This window comes from Chiloscyllium plagiosum, unplaced genomic scaffold (genome assembly GCF_004010195.1).
Source record: "Chiloscyllium plagiosum isolate BGI_BamShark_2017 unplaced genomic scaffold, ASM401019v2 scaf_10529, whole genome shotgun sequence".
In the NCBI taxonomy this organism is placed as follows: Eukaryota; Metazoa; Chordata; class Chondrichthyes; order Orectolobiformes; family Hemiscylliidae; genus Chiloscyllium; species Chiloscyllium plagiosum.
The window spans coordinates 84312-102506 of NW_025215356.1; the positions used below are offsets into that span (position 1 = coordinate 84312).

Here is an 18195-nt window from a genome sequence, read left to right on the forward strand (position 1 = left end):
AGAAACCCCCACCGTGTGACGCGTCAGCGGGGCGGAAGCTACGTTACGGCTAAGGCTACGGGTGGACCCGAAGTGATGGTGACCAGCGTGCGGGGCGGAAATGATTCTCGTCTATTGCGGGGCGGAACTGTCGTTTCTTTGCAATAGCAATGACACCGAAGCGCCTGGGAGGTTGTTTTCCTACAAAAATAGATGTTCGCAACCACATTCTCCCCTCTATTTCCTCTTTCTTTCTGTTGTTTCCCCCGACTTTTTCAACTTCAGTTCTCTTTCAATGAAACGTTGTTTTCATTGCCATTCGAATGCAATAGACACCAGTATCATGTGGTCGGGCCGAATAGCCTTTCCTTTATCTTGTCTACAAATGTGCATTGTTCCAGCCTCAGTCCATGTGTCAGTGAATTCACCGGATCCCTCTTCCAGCACTGCATCAAAGAGGCAACGAATCATACAGTGGGACCAGTACCATTTGACCATATTACATTCAGAGCGTTAACTCTATTTCTCACTCTATAGAGTTTCTCCAGCACTTTGTTTTTATTTCAGATTACCAGCGTTTACAGTATTTTATGTTCATTTGTCCCATATCCTGAATGGCCTGCCTCTAATTCTCTAATCATGGTCCCTTCCCTGCATCAGAAAAAGTAGGGGAGTTTCTGAAGGGAATTGATCTGACAGGCTTGATAAATTCCCCAGGGAGTGCCATCCTCTCCACCCCCCACTCCTGTAGCTCTGAATATTTTTTATTCTCAGATAATGATCCCTCTTAAAAACCTCAACTGAATTGACCCCTATCACCAAGAAATGTCAAACAGGGCATTCCATTCACTGTATAGAATCTTTTTCCTTTTGTCACTGCTACCTCTTTGGTCAATCACCTATGCAAGTGCAAAGTTTGTCCCTGTCTACTCTGTCAAGGGGATCAAGGGTTATGGGGAGAAAGTGGGAGAATGGGGTTGAGAAACTTATCAGCCATGAATGAATGGCTGGGCTGAATGGCCTAATTTCTACTCCTATGTCTTATGCTCAACCCCTCATGACTTTGAACACCTTTGACAAATTCCTCTTGGAGAATTGTCCTGACTTCTCCAAATGCTGGAATTTTAGACAGTCCTTACTCTGCAGAAGTGAGAATTTTTAAAAGTCTACGAAAATGGTCACTCAGATCATCATCTGAGGCACGGTGGCTCAGTGGTTAGCACTGCTGCCTCACAGTACCAGGGACCTGGATTAAGTTCCAGCCTTAGGCAACTGTCTGTGTGGATTTTGCATATTTTCCTCATCTCTGTATGGATTTCCTCCCACCATCTAAAGATGTGCAGGTTAGGTGAATTGGCTGTGCTAAATTGCCAATCGTGTTCAGGGATGTGTAGGTTAAGTGTAGTGGTCAGCGGTAAATATAGAATAATAGGTTAGGGGAATGGATCTGGGTGGATTACTCTTCGAAGGGTCAGTGTGGACTTGTTAGGCCGAAGGGTCTGTAAGGATTTGATGATTTGTACTGAATTTTTGAATTATATCACTTCCTGCTCTTTCCTTCATCGTCCTACATTATTCGCCTTCTTAATTATTTATCTAATTATTTTCCAAAACAAAATCCTGAATTTGCTTCCTTCAATCTTTTGGATACAGAGACCTTACTTCCATTGCTCTGTGGTACTTTGCCCTTTGATGTGTGTCATCTCAGTACAACCTCTCTGTCCTAGATTCTCCTCCTCCTGTTACCAAACACAAGTATAATATCCATTAATCCAATTTAAATCACAAAGGTTCGCAAGTTGATCTTTTAGCAATCAATTGGATAATGTTGAAGTGCTTAAAAGATTTGTTAACATAATAACTTCCACAAAAATATCAAAATGACTTACAAAGCATTATGCAATCATAAATTGATTCATGTGAATAGGTCAGAGAAAACATTTTTGACCATTCATGAATTTAAGATAGAGGATGTGTTCCCATATATGTATAAAACATCTACCTACTCAATCCAGAGAAATTAGCTAAAACAGGAAAGGGATTATATTCACAATGGACATTGAACCAAGTAATCTTTTATTCTAGGCTGCACCACATCAGAAGAAATAGTTTGCCTCTTCCTGATATATATTTGTTGTGGGGAAAAACACCAGTCTTGGAGTCAGAATCGGGGTTCAATGACAGGAAAAAACCGGAGCTCTGGGAAGAGAAAGACCCCAACAGCACGGTGGTCAGCTACGAGTCTTCTCTCGGCTTGGAGCATCTTGTGATACAATAGGTCAGCGATGAGATTATTATCTTTGTAACATGGTTTGTTTATGGCAATCATTGCAGAATCATTGATAATTTCAATGCAGTCTTTGTCAGTTCCAGAGCAGCCTTTGTTAATTTCCACGTGGTTGTTGTCAGTTTCAATGTCTGCATGGAAATCCATTGCTGTAGTAATGGACGCTAATTGCTCTTCCTAAGGATGATTACTGCAGCCCTGGATATTAGCATTTCGTATGGAGTCTGTATAAAGCTGTTAGCATTTCTATAAGAGATGTTGGCTGGACTCAGACACTTCGGCGAGCAGTGTTCATTACTCATGTGTATTCTCTCCCCCACCTGCCTTAAACTAATCAACTGGGTTGTGAGTGCATTGTGCTGGCAGTCTGGTAGCCTGAAGCAGCGTGCCTGTATCTGCTCTGCTGTTTGTCTACATATTGTGATCGGGCAGCCGTCTTGGTATCAAGTTGGCCAACTGATGGCTCAGCGGCCATCTTGTGTCCGTGTGCCTAGTGTTACCCTTCCCGTACCATCTCCTTTTTCATATTAATCACCTAGAATTTGGTGTACAGGCACAATTTCAAAATTTGCAAATGGTACAAAACTTGGAAGTATTGTGATCTGTCCAGGGGTCAGTGCAGGATTTCAATAGGACAGAGGGGAATGGGTAGTTTCACGATAATGGATCAGACACCGAATTACTTATGGACATATTGAAATTTTGGACAAGTCATTTTTTTAAGGCAAAGACTGCAAGCTAAGACTGGCTGTAATGTAACTTCTGAGAATGAAATTCACTGGGATATCCTGCAAGACCCCCTGGAATGTTGCATTATGTAGGAAGCTAATGACATTTCAGAAGAGTGAATTCAAATAAATAGGTAATCTAATTACTTCTTATCAAAGTGAAAATATATCCTATGTGTTATATTCCAGACAATCGACAGGAGTTAAAATGTATGTTTGCATTTTACCCTACTAGAAATATAGAAAAGAGGGGTTAAAAATCAAGCAAATGCACCTAGAGTCTGTTTATTAGCATGCAGATATGTTGACGGTAGCTGGTATGCTGTAAAGGTTACAATTTTAAAACATTAGACACCCATGCACTGCAAGAAGAAAATATATTACATCATTAAACACCCCCAAAGAATGTCAGTTAACCTGCAAAGCCAAGAAACTTGATTGCTCAACTAACATGAATACTACTGATATAAACTAAATAGACATCCAGTGTTCCTCTTATCTATTCTTCTTTATCAATTGGCTCTAGTAATAATTGTAAAGACTAGAAATTTTATTCATTGTTTATTAAATTTTTCCCACTGTCATGTTGGGATTTGAACTCAAATATAAAGCCTATCGTGCAGGCTTCAGTATGTTTGAGAGTTCCAGAATTTTGACCTCAGTGACAGTGAGGGAACAGCAATATTGTCCCAACTCAAGAGGCTGTTTGGCCTGAAATGAACCTTCAGTTGGTAGTTTTCCCATGTATCTGCTGACCTTGTCGTTCTAAGCAATAATGGTTGAGAAGACAGTAAGGACTGCAGATAGTTGTGCATTTGCAATGTATTGTCAAAGGAGCCTTGTCAAGTTACTGTAGTGCATTTTGTAAATGGCGCACAATGCTGCATTGTGAAAGGAGGGAATGTTGAAGGTGGTTGATGTGGTGCAAATCAAGCGAGTTGATTTCTTCTGGATGATGGAAAGTTTATTTGAAAAGAGCAAGTAGCTTCATGTTTAATACAACCATGCAATCAGAGTTGCACAGTGAAGTTGGCAACTTAGCTTCCTCAACTAACAATCATCAATCTGTGGTCTTGATGGTGACTTATGAAAATTTCCAAAGTATCTTTGAAATGTGGTCAACTACAGTAATGTAGGAAACACTATAGCCAATGTACACACAGTAAGCTCCAACATGCAGGGATATCGTCCAGAACATTGGAGAAAATTTCACTCCTTTCGAGACAGATATGGGATTCTTTCATACTTACAAAGAGGGCAGGTGGGACTTTGGTTTATCCAAAAATCTGCTGTGGGAAAGCTGCTTTGAAGCCATCTTTAATTTTGTTTGGTCTCTGCATCAGAATGTGAACCCTTACCTCCAGACTCAAGCATGCTAACAACTGGGCTAGTTTCAATTCTGATTTGCACACTCCAGTTCTGCAGAAGTGATCTTCCATACCATCACCACTACAGCCTAGAAAATGTAGTCATGCACGACTGAAAGGGAGTTGAATCTGTCAAAAAATAAACCCAAAGAATGCTTTGCTGGTTGTGACTACATGGTTTCAAAATGGTTTATTCTGGGCAGTACAAGAATCACTTGCTTGAAGAAAATATACATCTAATTTACTAAATGGCATCAACGGCTCTGCACATTGACTTTGCGTTGAGGGATCCATTTGAAAGACATAAAACAAACTTTTAATGACAAATCTCATACAGAAAACACCAGTGAAGTTGGGAAATAAAGTACAGATATTTCATAAAAGCAGCATGCCATTATACATCATGGGTCTCGAGAACCTCAAAGTTTTAAAGAACAACATGACAAAGGAATGAGTTGTGCGTATCATTCAGTGCCAATAAGGTGGCATACAAGAAGTAAAAATTCCAAACTAAAGATGTAGAGATTTTTGCCCAATTTACTATTCTACTCCCAGAGTATGACTCAATCCCAAACAGACTGGGGAGACTCCACTGAATCACAAAAGCTGGTTGAGTCCAGGTGATCTTTTAATTTAACTTTCCAGAATTTATTTTAAAATGTTTATCAAAAAGCAGGCTGTTATGTTGTAGTATTCTTATAGCAGGACATTAAGGAACATGAAAATTAATCATCTGTTCATTTTGCCCTATAACCATACAGCTCCGAATGCATCCAGCTTGTCAAATGAATCACTGCTCCATTTTCAAACTTAGAAAGTCATAGGTCCGGGTACATTTGTTCCTCTATCAGAAGGCCAGACTAGTGGTTTCCCTGCAGAGGTGATATAGAGGTTGTCAGTGAGTAAAGGTTACCCTCAGGGAGATATCATTGAATGGGTACATGGCACTCCTGTTAGGGGTATTTTGTTTCAGCCTCCCAGATCAATCTCAGGAAACAACCTCTCTCCTATCCTCAAACACCTACACACCCATAAGCACTATATAGAACTATTGATGCTTTATTGCAAGAGCAGAGAACCAAACAGGTCATTATCTGTCTCTAGGATGTCTGACATCATGGCTCGAATAGAATGAGAGAGGAATTAAGCAGTAAAATCCTTAAGACTTCACTTTTAAAAAGCTGAGGAATGTGAATATACCCACATATTTGCACATCTGCCCATATATTTACCTGCAAAAAAATACAATTGTGTAGGTTGAGGAAAATATTATGCAAGAGATGATCAAGAATAGATATAAACACTTCCCTTTTTTCTAGTTTTATTTTTTATTCAAAGCCATCTGTTGAATGGGTTGTAAATTTTGGTGCCAGATAATTCAACTGAAATCCATAGAAACAGGTTGGGTCAGATGGTACTTCTAAGGTTACAACTGCATCAGGCTTGTTCTGGAGATTCCAGGAATCAAATTCATCTGCAGGACACTGTTGTTATGAGCAATACCCAAGAGGATAATCATAAGATGCGGCAAAAAAATGTTTTTCTGACTTCTGCACACTTAGTAGCAGAACAGTTGGGGTGATGGTTTGGCGCAGCTGGACACGACATCTGAGCCCACTCAAGTTTCCGTGCAGAGCAGAGAATGTAGGCCGACACTCATTCTCACTCCTCACTACTGGATAGGAACTTCTGTGAGGGTGAGAGCACTGGACAAGAAACTAATTGAGACTTGTTAACACAAGAACTCCACGCTTGGGTGACAGGCCTGCAACAAACTTGGAGGAAGTGCAATCCAGGAGGCACCTCAAACAGCAGCATTTTAAAAAGAGTCAAAAAAGAAATCTAACATGTAATGTGTTGGTGAAATAAGGAATACAGAAGTGATACCTTCATACAGTTTCAAAAGACCTGGCAATGTTCCTTTGTTGCTGATTGTAAGACTGCAGATCTGATATATTTTTCATCTTTTTAAATGTGCAAAATTGAAGATGTATCCTTTTGAGCAACACCATTCAAAGATATTAGAGTCATGCCTGCAGTAAATAAATCATCCCACTACCTCAAGAAAGCAAGCACTTTGCCAACCTTTATCCTGGAAACCTGTTTGTAAAATCAAGTTTTGTTTTTGAGCGATTGATTCTGCAGGCCAATCCCACTATTTTCTAGATGCACAGTTCCCTCCTGAAACTCCTGCAGTCCCAAAGTTCTCACTGCAGTGGTTTGCAGGGTGACCAACTCCTGCACACTGCAAACCTTCACAGATAGTTTCTACAGGATAATCTTTCAAATCCTCTCATTAACAAAGAACCTGTGTGCTCTCACGCATTAGTGAACAGTTTTGTATTTCCTTTGTCAGCAAATAACTTGATCTGCACAAAGTTTTGCATTTAATTACTGGGATTATTTGATACGAACAGTTCTGTACTTTTCATGTCTTGAATTTCATTTACTAATTTAGTACAGGTGAAATGTGCAGGTGACATTTTAATAAGATCTTTCCATTTTTAAAACTATCTGCAGCTGCATACCTCTACCACTAGATGGGGAATATGCTCCATTTCATTTAGATGGTCATTCAGGCCATCTGTCAATCAACGACAAGAGTAAGTTAGCCAATCCTCCTGCTCCTCTGTAGCACGCGCACTCCAGATCCTGATCATTTGTTGCATAGAGTTTTCCTCATCTATATTTTGGTCCTTTATCTAATGTCTTCAAACTACTGGAATGATTTCAGTCTACACACAGCATGAAGGAAACCTTACTCAACACTGTCTTCAAGACCAGACAATGCCAGCTTCTCAAATCTATCCTTCTATTTGAAGTCTCCCATTCCTGAAACCAATATCACAATTCTCTGCCTTACCCTCTCCAAAGCCAATCACATTCTTCTAAACTAGAGCTAAACACAACACTCCAGTTGAGAGCACTCCAAAAAGGTTCATCATAATTCAGTGTCTTTGTACTCCCAAGCCTCCCGTTACAAAGCTGAACATCCAACATTGTCAACTTTCAACAATGTGTGCACTCCCAGCTCTTTGTGCACCTGCATTTCTTCCCCATCCCTATCAGAATCATGTGTCTTTTTATTTTAACTTGCTTCCCCTCGTCTCTTCTACTAAACTGTACCATTCAAAAATACCAATAACTTCACAATCAGAATCACTGCACAGTTCAGAGAATAATCAAATTCATTTTCCTCCAAAACATCATAGAATATTCACTGGTAGGTCTGTGTTACCCACCCTCCACATCCCCAGTCTCTGCAGTTCTTCTCCTCATGCTGCAGCCCCAACTGCCCATATACTGTAGAGCTGGACAGTGATTGGAGCAGACTAACTGATTTGAACAGTAGCATAGTCCAATGTGATCAATGTGACAACTAGCACTGCAAGCATTGGGAATTGTTTTCAACCAGAGATTGTTCTGGTTTAAAAGGGCTCAGAATGGCAAATGCTGAGTTTATGATGACCAATATTTGAAAGAGGTGCACGGATGCTTCCGAGAAACTGATTGAATCCCAACAGGTTAAGGCACATCGACTAGCAAGCAGCAGCATTTTACTCAATGTCCACGTGCAAGATACTTCTTAATAAAAGAACAGTGAATCATTTATCATCAGCTTAAAAAAAATATATTATAAGCTTGCATAAACCATGCCAATATACTACAACAAGACAGAGCAAAATTCTCTGTTTGCCAGAAAGCACTCTCAGACTTGATACTGAAGGTATATCAAGTTCATCTTCATTTACCTATTCATATGTAAACTAATAATGTTCCGCAGATTATTGCGAGCAGAATCCCGAATTGGCTATCTTCTGGCCACTGAACATGACGACATTCCAACAGTCAGTTTTTTTCAGGATGTTCTAATGCTGAGACCAATTAATATTTTTTAGGTCCACTCCCTCCTGTACCATCTCCCAAAGAGGACTGCAAGAAAGGGGAAACAAAAATCAGGGAGGGGTGAAAACTCACCAGCTTCCTTTCAAAATAAAAATATACACTAGCATTGGTTAACAAAAGCAACACTGCACCTCATCTCCCTCAGCCTCTGCACATGCTGGATGCACTTCTCTGCAGTGTAGTCCACCTCCTCCTCTGTTGTGAAACGCCCGAGCCCAAACCTGCAAATAAAAGAGACAGTGTCACACAGCATGCAAAAAACACAAAAAAAAGTGTACTCTTCTTAGAAAGCAGTTCTGGATGCAGACAGTGACAGGAAGGGAAAGAACCAAAGAAGAATTTATGACATCATTGGATTACAGTTGCTGTATAAAACACCCCACATTAAACAAAATGAGTGTAAAGTTTTCTTTGACTATAATGGAGAGATATCTCCACTTCCTAGGGATGGGTAAGTAACCTGACAAATCTCAAGGTCAAGTCTCTTATTGGAACATTCATTTAGAGACAGCCATTGCAACATGGTTCACTGTTTTCAGGGGATGGGAGCAGAAACAAAAATATTTTTTTTAATTTCAGAATTTGAGGCACTGTATCTAGAACTGGATTTTTTTTTCAATTCAAATATAGTGGGCGAGCAATTAAGGTGTTCAAGGTGATCAAATACATTAATGGGTTTGACAGGTGCAGTACGGTGGTTGGTAAAGGTTGATGCTACAGAACAACATGAATATTCTATGTTCAACTCAAGATGAGGGGCAGCATACAGTATGCTATATTCTCAAAGCATTTAATTCATAGACAATGAATAGCTTCCCACAATCAAGTCAAATATCCATAATCAGAAAGGAAGAACGAGGAGCAAGAGAAGTAACCGTCCTAATATCACACCTGATTGAGGAGTGTGCCAAATCCTCATCAGCACCAATTGCTCGCAGCACATAGGAAGGTTCAAGAGAAGCTGACGTGCAGGCACTATAAATGAAACAAACAATGAAGCATTAATAAAGAATTATAACCAAAAGTTAAAACTTAAAATGCTACTTTCACCACAAGTCCTCATGTATATTGATACGATCCACGTGAATTGTTACAGGGGGTTAATGTATAGAGCGAGAGCAAGCGCAAGAAATAGAGAGGAAAAACAACACTGTGCAAAACTTTAGCCATCATTTAAAACCTTTACTAATTCTCACACTTGCAATCTCTGATGTTCTGAGGAACATGGAGTAGGAGGGGTGCATCACATTTACAGAGAAAAGAAAACTAACAACCCAAACCTCCCTGGCTGCACAGTTTGTAAAGCTGTGCAGCAAAGATATAGAAACTCCAGATTCAAATCTTTCATTCAGAGTTGACTCATCTTAGTGTAGCTTATGACATTTAAAACAGTTACAACACAGGAATTAGTAATTCAACAAAACTTGTTCATGTTTGTATTTATCCTTCATTAATCTCATGCACATGCCTTTGTTCCCCACTTTCAACCAGCTACCTAAAATAATTCAACGTTGATATGTCTTCTGCTTCAACTACAAGCTCTGGTCATTTTTTCCGCAGATTCTTAATCCTGCGTAGAAGGATAAAAAGCTGCCCTTCATCGTAAAATTTCTACATTTAATGTTGCGTCATCCACTAGATGGTTTACTTAATCAATCCCATCCTGTCACTTATTAACATTCCAATCCAAACACCCCATATGAACACCACTGTTTAGATGTAAACAGCACTACATATTCATATACAACAATTCTGGGGGCTGATCTTATAAGATTACAAGGAAGTATGTCTGTTCTGAGAAGCTTTTCACTTTTTTTTGTGGTGGGTAAAGATGTGTGCATGTGTATCTGTGTGTGTGTGTAGTGAAAAAAGTGGGCGTCAGTATAAGATCGCTCCTAAATCCAATAAGAATTTCAGAGAAAGCCAGAGAGAACGTGGAACTCAAAAGGAATAGTTGAGGACAACAAAATAGATGCATTTAAGGGAGTCAAGTAAAGAATGAAGGAGAAAGAAAGAGAAGACTATGTGAATCAGATTAGATGAATTGGAGTGTTACTTGCAGTGTCATTCCACCAAAATGGATGAGTTGGGCAGAATGGCCTATTTTAAATGTTGTGTGTAAAGAGGTTTATCAGGTTGTTGCCTGGATTAAACTGCAGAGGCTGAGGAATGACATGATAGAAACATAGAAAATTATGAGGGGAATGGATAGGGTGGACAGCTGGAATATTTTTCCCCATGGTAGAAATATCAAATATTATGGAGACATAGATTTAATTTGAGGTGGGAAAGTTTGAAGCAAAGGAGATCTACAAGGAAACTTTTTTTAAAATACAGAGAGATAGGTTCCTGGAACACACTATCAGAGGAGGCAGTAAAAGCAGATACAATAGCAATGTTTAAGAAGCATTTAGACAGACATGAACAGACAGGGAATAGAGGGATATTGACCATGTGTAGGCAGATGGGATTAGTTTAGAATAGCATCGTAGTTGGCACAGACATGGAGGGCTGAAGGGCCCGTTCCTGTGCTGTACAGTTAAATTCAATGTAATACTAAGCCAAATCTAAATTTAGAAATTGTATGGCTTTGAGGTGCTTTGAACGTGGGTTCTCAGGTGCCTAGCTCTGATATTTGGATAGGCAAAACTTGAGGACAGCCCGATACACTACCTTCCCGACGACAGAGCTACATCTTTCAAAGCCATCAGCAAACTCTCTCCTTCCACATATGCAAATGACAGGTTAATGCAGCCTGCAAGGTAAACAAACATTTATTAGTACTGTGGAGAAAGTGTGGACTACAAATCCTAGAGATCAGAGTCAAAAGATGTGGCGCTGGAAACAGCAGGAGAGTTGAAACCTCTGGATACAACACATTATCCTCCGCCATTTGACACATATTGTCACACCCTACCACCAGAGATATATTTCCCTTCCCCACACCTTTGAGCATTCCGCAGAGACCATTCCCTCAGCAACTCCCTCGTTAAACCCTCACCCCTAATAACCCACCCTCCACTCCCGAACCTTCCCTTGCCACTGCAAGAGGTGTAAAATCTGCACCCATGCCTTCCCCCATTCCCTCACCTCTATCCAAGGCCCAAAGGATCCTTCCACATCCAGCAGAGATTTTCCTGCACATCCAAACACCTTATCTACTGTGTCTGTTGCTCTCAGTGTGGTTTCCTCTATACTGGGGAGGCGGATGCCAACTTATGGAACTTTTCAGAGAACATCTCCGGGACTCGCACCAAACAAGCCCACTGCCCTGTGGCCAAACACTTCAACTCACCCACTCACTCCGCCAAGGACATGCAAGTCCTGGGTCTCTTCCACTGCCAAATCCTAGCCATGTGACAACTGGAGAAAGAACACCTTATCTTGCGACTTGGAATCCTCCAACCACAGGGAATCAATGTCTATTTCACCAGTTCGCTCATCTCCCCTCCCCCATCTTATCCCAGATCCAACCCTCCAACTAAGCACCGCCCTCTTGAACTGTCCTACCTGTCCATCTTCCTTCCCACCTATCTGCTCCACCCACCAGTCGACCTATCACCATCAACCCTTCATTTACCTATTATATTCCCAGTTCCCTTCCACTCCCATTTATCTATCTCTCAGGCCACATGTGCCACTGCCGCGTAACCCGCACCCCCCTGCCCCACCAAACTTCCTGATGAAGAGCTTATGCTTGAAACGTCAACTCCCCGGCTCCTCGGATGCTGCCTGACTGGCTGTACTTTTCCAGCACCACACGTTTTGACTGATTTATTTGTACTGCGTCAGACTATAATCAAATAGCAGTTTGAGAAATAGAAACTTGTTCTCAACAGTGGATTTTTTAAAAAAATCATTCAAGGGATGTTGGTATCACTGACGGCACCAACATTTGTTATTCATCCCAAGCATCCAAAGCAAGGCATCAGGGTGATAAGTCAAGTAAAGAAATGAATTTCCCCAACTCCATAACAGTCTTTCCAAAAGCTGGAGATGGGTGAGAGAGCAGAGATTATTTAGTTTTTAAACCTAAAACGCAATAGAGACAAGTGGATATTAAAACCTGTGGCAAAACAGGATAAAATACCATCATTTTCCCGTCCCAATTTATTTTGTACCTGTAAACTTGCACAATTTGTGATGTGCACTAACTTAAAAGGCACCAATGGATGCAAATACTTGTTCAACTTTCAATTCTAATTATCGGTCTATACCCAAAACAGATTGGTCAGCTGACTATTCAGTGTTTATGTTCCAGATTTTCAGTGTTTTTCATTTATCTTAACTGGGATCTGCAAACTCAGTAAAAAATTGAGCTAGTCATTGTATCCTGCGCTTTCCTCTCAAGCTCTCCATACACTGGTGGAATAGAAGCCACGTGGGAAGACAAATAGATTTATATGCACAAATAGAGGCCATTCAGCCCACTGTGTCTGTGCTAGGTTATGCACTCTTTTTTCCCCCAAGAAAATATTTCCATTATAAGACCATAAGACATAGGAGTGGAAGTAAGGCCATTCAGCCCATCAAGTCCACTTCGCCATTCAATCATGGCTGATGGGCATTTCAACACCACTAGTCATGAAATGAGATTAGATTGCTCCAGAAGAGTTGGAAACATCCTAGGTATGTTCTACTTCTGTAAATCCTATATGTCAATTTTCAAGTTCATATAGTAGAATCAGGTTACCTGGATATCTCTGCTCTGCATCCCCATTCATAACCACGTCAGGGAGTCCATTCATTATCTTCATCACCAAACGTTTGGCTAGACTGGACACATGCTTATGGTCATACTGCAGGAATAAGCATAGCTCTGTTATAAAGCCCATCTGCAGAAAGCCAGCACAAAGCACTTTAGGAGATACATCAAATGTGCGTAGGGAAATAGAGCACCAGATTAAAGGAGTGGGGATAACAGTGCCTCTCCATTTCTTGAAGGTGGACAATGGACAAGGACACAAAGTATAGACACAACAGAAAACGCCAAGCAGAATGAATTACTGGCAAGAACGGATTACTCTTTGGAATCTCCGATTAATAATGGAATACATGTCATTAACTAGCAACTTTCAGCTATGGATATTATTAGTCAATAGTACTAGCAAATAACCCATCAGGCTCACTCTTACTATGGTAAGAAGGAATAATCTTTAACATGCGGCCAAACCTACAATCTGCACCTCTGATACCATCATAGTTAGATGGCAATTTAGGTTCACTTAGTGGTTCAGTCTGAAATGTGCCCAAGATTTGTATCAAGCAAATCGGTGGTGTTTGAAATGACTTCTTCGAGGGGCTCAAGGAGGCCTGAAGGAGCAGGAGAAAATATGGCATATACCAATGTCAATAACTTAGACCAATAACATTGGTGTAAGAAACAACCTTTGACATTATTTGAATTAGAAACGTATCAAGAAATCAGAGTAGGTCCATCTCTCTCTCTCTCACACACACACACACTATATTTGTTTGGATCGATGGCTGAAAACACAACAAAATTTGGTATAGTACGCCAAGACAATACAATACACATTCATCTATCACAAAATAGGGTCTGAAAAATTACTTTTTCTCCCTCCATTAAAGCAGAATGCTCATCAACGGTTTGCCTACCTCCATCTCCTGCTGGGCTACCTCACATGCTGCCCCAAGCCCAACCACCAGAGGAGTTGGAACAGTTCCTGAGCGCAAGCCTCGCTCCTGCCCCCCACCACTCTGAATGGCCTCCACTCGTACTCGGGGCCGACGCCGGATGTAAAATGCACCCACACCTAATAGACACAAACAAATACAAATGTTAATCACAAATAACATTCAAAACTAATATCACTCACTCCCAAGATAACATACTTACAAATAGCATCTTGCATAAAAGGCCCATATGCTCCTGTTGTCATCTCATTCTTGCCCAACTTCCAGGCCCCATGAATTAATACAGGTTCTCATGTCACTATAATCTCTTCCTATCATGCAGGAACAGTTTCCAGCTATACACTCACCTGAAACTGGCTGCCTATCCATTCCATGCTCTGCATATTTATTTTACATATGAAGTCTCTTTATTTTAAAATAAATGTGAATAGGGTGGAGAGGTTCATGTGATTGATACTACAAATCTGTACATTATCTTATAAAAGGCTAGCTTGAACACACTGGGCTTGTTTCCATTGGTGTTTAGAAGAGTGAGGGGTGATTTGATCGAAATATGCAAGATGGTCCCACTAAGGAAAGCATCCTTTCTCCAGTCACCTTGAGTCCTGACCCAGGAAGAGTTTTCAAACTGATGAAGAGAAATTTTCTCTCTTCTGGGGATGTGTAACTTTGATATGCTCTTCCTCAGAAGGCAGAATCAAATAGTTTTAGGGCAGAGGGAGACCAATTGTTTGACAAGGGAATCAAATGAAGAAAAGGTTGAGGCAGCTAGGGTTTTTCTCATTGAAGCGAAGAATGATAAGAGGTGACTTAATAGAGGTGTACAAGATAATGACAGGCATAGATAGAGTGGATAGCCAAAGATATTTTCCCAGGGCGGAAATGGCGATCATGAGGGGGCATAATTTTAAGGTTACTGGAGGAAAGTTTATGGAAGATGTCAGAGGTAGGTTCTTTACACAGAGTGGTGGGTGCGTGGAATGCACTGCCAGTGGTGGTAGTAGAGTCTAACATATCAGGGACATTTAAGCGCACACTCTTGGATAGGCACATGGATGACAGTAAAATGAAGGGTATGTAGGTTAGTTTCATGTTAGAGTTGGATAAAAGGTTAGCACAACATCGAGGGCCGAAAAGCCTGTACTGTGCTGTATTATTCTAAGTTCTAAAGGTTATTGGGTGTAGATGTAAATATGGATTTCAGAACACAAACCTTAAATCTGGAATTAAGGATTAATGATGATCGTGAATCTGTTGTCGATTGTTGGAAAAACCCATGTGGTTCACTAATGCTCTTTAGTGAAGGAAACTGCCATCCTTACCTGATCCAGCCTGCACGTGACACTTGATGCACAACAATGTGGTTGAGTCTTAACTGCCCTTTGCATAACTAGGGTTGGACAATAAATGCCAGTGATGCCCTTATCCCACAAATGATTTTTTAAACAAGAGTATTCCAAGCAGTTATTACACCTGACTATTCCAACACATAAGTTACACTCAATTCTACCTAGCAGGAGAGCCACGGATTGTGACAAAGCTTTCAATAGGTAAGCGAAAGGGAGTTCAAAGAGATGGAGCAGTGCACATATGAGAGAGGAAGCCTGACTCCATGTTAGGCATTGCAGCTGTTAGCTGTGCTGCTAAAGGTCAAGTAAAAATAAGGCGTCTGTGTAGTTGGGGCTCCAAGTCCTATGGCATTTAAGCAGTGATGGTTCAGAAAAATCCTAGGAGTGACATGGAATCAGTGCAGTTTGCCAATTACAGTTGCAACATGCTGAAAACCCACATGTAACAATTGCATAATGCAACCAACCTGGTTTGAAGGTCAGAAAGAGTAAAAATCCAGCAGCAGTATTAGCTTGGTAAAATTAGCAGCTTGTGAAAAGCTGGAGTCGTGCTTATTAATGCACAAAAATCCAGGGGAGCTTAATCCTGAAAAAGGAAGGTGGTTCAGAATGTGGGCAGTTGTTAACAAGTAACCTTTGAGGAAGTTTCAAAGATTGCTGAGAGATTAATTTTCAGATACAATCAAACCAATGTACTTTGGGTGATGACTGACCATTGTCTATCACTCATACTTGCCTCGTGTTACATTTGGGATGTTTGAATATAATTCATATTTACCCTTTCAGAGTGTAACAACTTGTTTTACAATCAATAATCTTTGTAACTTTGTGAAGACTTTATTTGCAATAAACTCGTTATTCTTTACTGACTAAAGGAGACATGATTGAATTGTTTCTAATTCTAAATGAAATACAATCTAAAACCATATAAAATTGGTCATGGTAAAAATATATAATCAGCGGAGGAATGGGACTAGAAATGAATCCAACAACTTTGATTATGACAAGTGCCTCATTTGATTTGTGGAAAGCAAAATACAACTTGCATTTGATAGTACGTCAACAAACGAGCAGCATATTAAAACCTGTATACAGTCATGCTTCATTATAGAAGTAATCAGATAGTAGTCACATCAGCATATCAGCCTGAAATCTGAAAACACTCCAAATTGGCAAGGTTCCTTGATCTAACAATTAAAGACTCAGCAGGATCTCAAAAAGTCTTTACTTCAAACAATTTGGTTTCTCGCCTGAAAAGGAACAACTTCAATACAGGTCGTATTTGGCAGAACACATTACGCATTATATGATTTAATAAAATAGTCATTAAAAAGAATACTATTTTGAGATTTACCAAGAGCAATAAATAGGGAAATACTAATGGATGTACAAACAGAATTAAAAAATAGTTTAAGCACACAAGTCTCCACAACTGAAATGAAATTAAAAAACTTTCACTCCCCGCCCTATTTCAAATACCATTAGTTGCAAGCCAATACAGTTAAATAGAAGTAACAATATAGTTGAAACTTAATGCTGGTACAGAGCTTTCAAATGATGAACTTTTAACTGAATTCAAAAGAAATTTATACCTTTAGGGCCATAAAGTTTGTGGCCACTGATAGACATTAGATCAATCTTCATTTTGTTCACATCCAGAGGAATTTTGCCAACAGCCTGTGCAGCATCCGTGTGGAAAAATACTTTCTTAGCTTGGCAAATACGACCTACATCAGACACAAAATAAGTGAAGGTCTACCAAGAGATAAAAGAGCTGAACATCAGTATTGGGCAGTTCATCTTAATTGACAAATCTCAAGCAAACAATTTATTCTTGGCAATTCACTTTCCCTCCTTTGCTGTTGATATTGCCAAGTTGTTAGTGTACAGTTTTACAGAGCCCAGGAACTCTCCAGTGACTCAAATGATCACTCTTTACATGCAAGTCCACAGCGAGTCAGAGCCTGATCTCATACAATGAGCACAAACATGTCTCCTTCCGCAGGTGTTCATAGATGCATGAATCTCACTTGATTTCTTTGCTCCCCAGCCCAGATCTCTTAAGAAAATCTCAAGGAATACATTTCATTTAAAACATCATATCATTCTGAGAGGGAAAAAAAGGCACTCTAAGTCAAACTATCCATTCATTGGTCATCTAGTGGGTTAAGCCTTCTTTCTCTTCGACTATTGAATTGGAAACCCAGGCTGCTATCATAAAGAAAGGGCCCCTATTATTAACAGAGGGGCCAACAGCCCCAATGCAAATCCTTTGAGAATATGCTATTGTTCAATTCTATTGCTAACCATATAAACTAAAATACTTAGAATCAGATTCTTGAGAAAGATGCTCAGGCGGCCTCCTAAATTGAAGGTATCAATCTTGGTTCAGTGGTAGTTCTTTGGCATCTGAGTCAGAAGACGGTGGGTTCAAGTCCTATTCCAGTGAGATAAACACAATACACAATGACACTAAACTTAGTCATTGAGATGTACAGCACGGAAACAGATCCTTCGGCTCAACTCCCCCATGCCGACCAGATATCCTAACCTAACATAGTCCCATTTGCCAGCAGTTGGCCCACATTCCTCTAAACCCTTCCTATTCACATAACCATCCAGATGCCTCTTAAATGTTGCAATTGTACCAGCCTCTACCACTTCCTCTGGCAGCTCATTCCATACACTTACCACCTTGTGTGAAAAAGTTTCCCCGTACGTCTCTTTTATATCTTTCCCCTCTCACCCCAGGGAAAAGACTTTGTCTATTTACCCTATCCATGCCCCCCTTGATTTTATAAACCTCTATAAGGTCACCCATCGGTCTCTGACGCTCCAGGAAGAAACAGCCTCAGCCTGTTCAGCCTCTCCTTATTGCTCAAATCCTCCAACCCTGGCAACATTCTTGTAAATCTTTTCTG

At 40.3% G+C, this 18195-nt stretch overlaps 1 protein-coding gene across 1 annotated transcript in view; it reads right to left on the bottom strand.

Annotated features, from left to right (window-relative positions):
- Window positions 1–4536: 4536 nt before the first annotated feature.
- Window positions 4537–18195, bottom strand: part of nfs1 (NFS1 cysteine desulfurase) — a 30147-nt gene continuing 16488 nt past the window's right edge. Inside the window, exons 7-14 of the mRNA XM_043686829.1 lie at window positions 16867–17001; window positions 13887–14044; window positions 12961–13066; window positions 10941–11022; window positions 9159–9242; window positions 8399–8488; window positions 8114–8294; window positions 4537–5233 (exon numbers count right to left, since the gene is read on the bottom strand). Of these exons, the coding sequence (XP_043542764.1) occupies window positions 8231–8294; window positions 8399–8488; window positions 9159–9242; window positions 10941–11022; window positions 12961–13066; window positions 13887–14044; window positions 16867–17001 (719 nt within the window). The 3' untranslated portion in view covers window positions 4537–5233; window positions 8114–8230. The remainder of the gene's footprint in view (window positions 5234–8113; window positions 8295–8398; window positions 8489–9158; window positions 9243–10940; window positions 11023–12960; window positions 13067–13886; window positions 14045–16866; window positions 17002–18195) is intronic.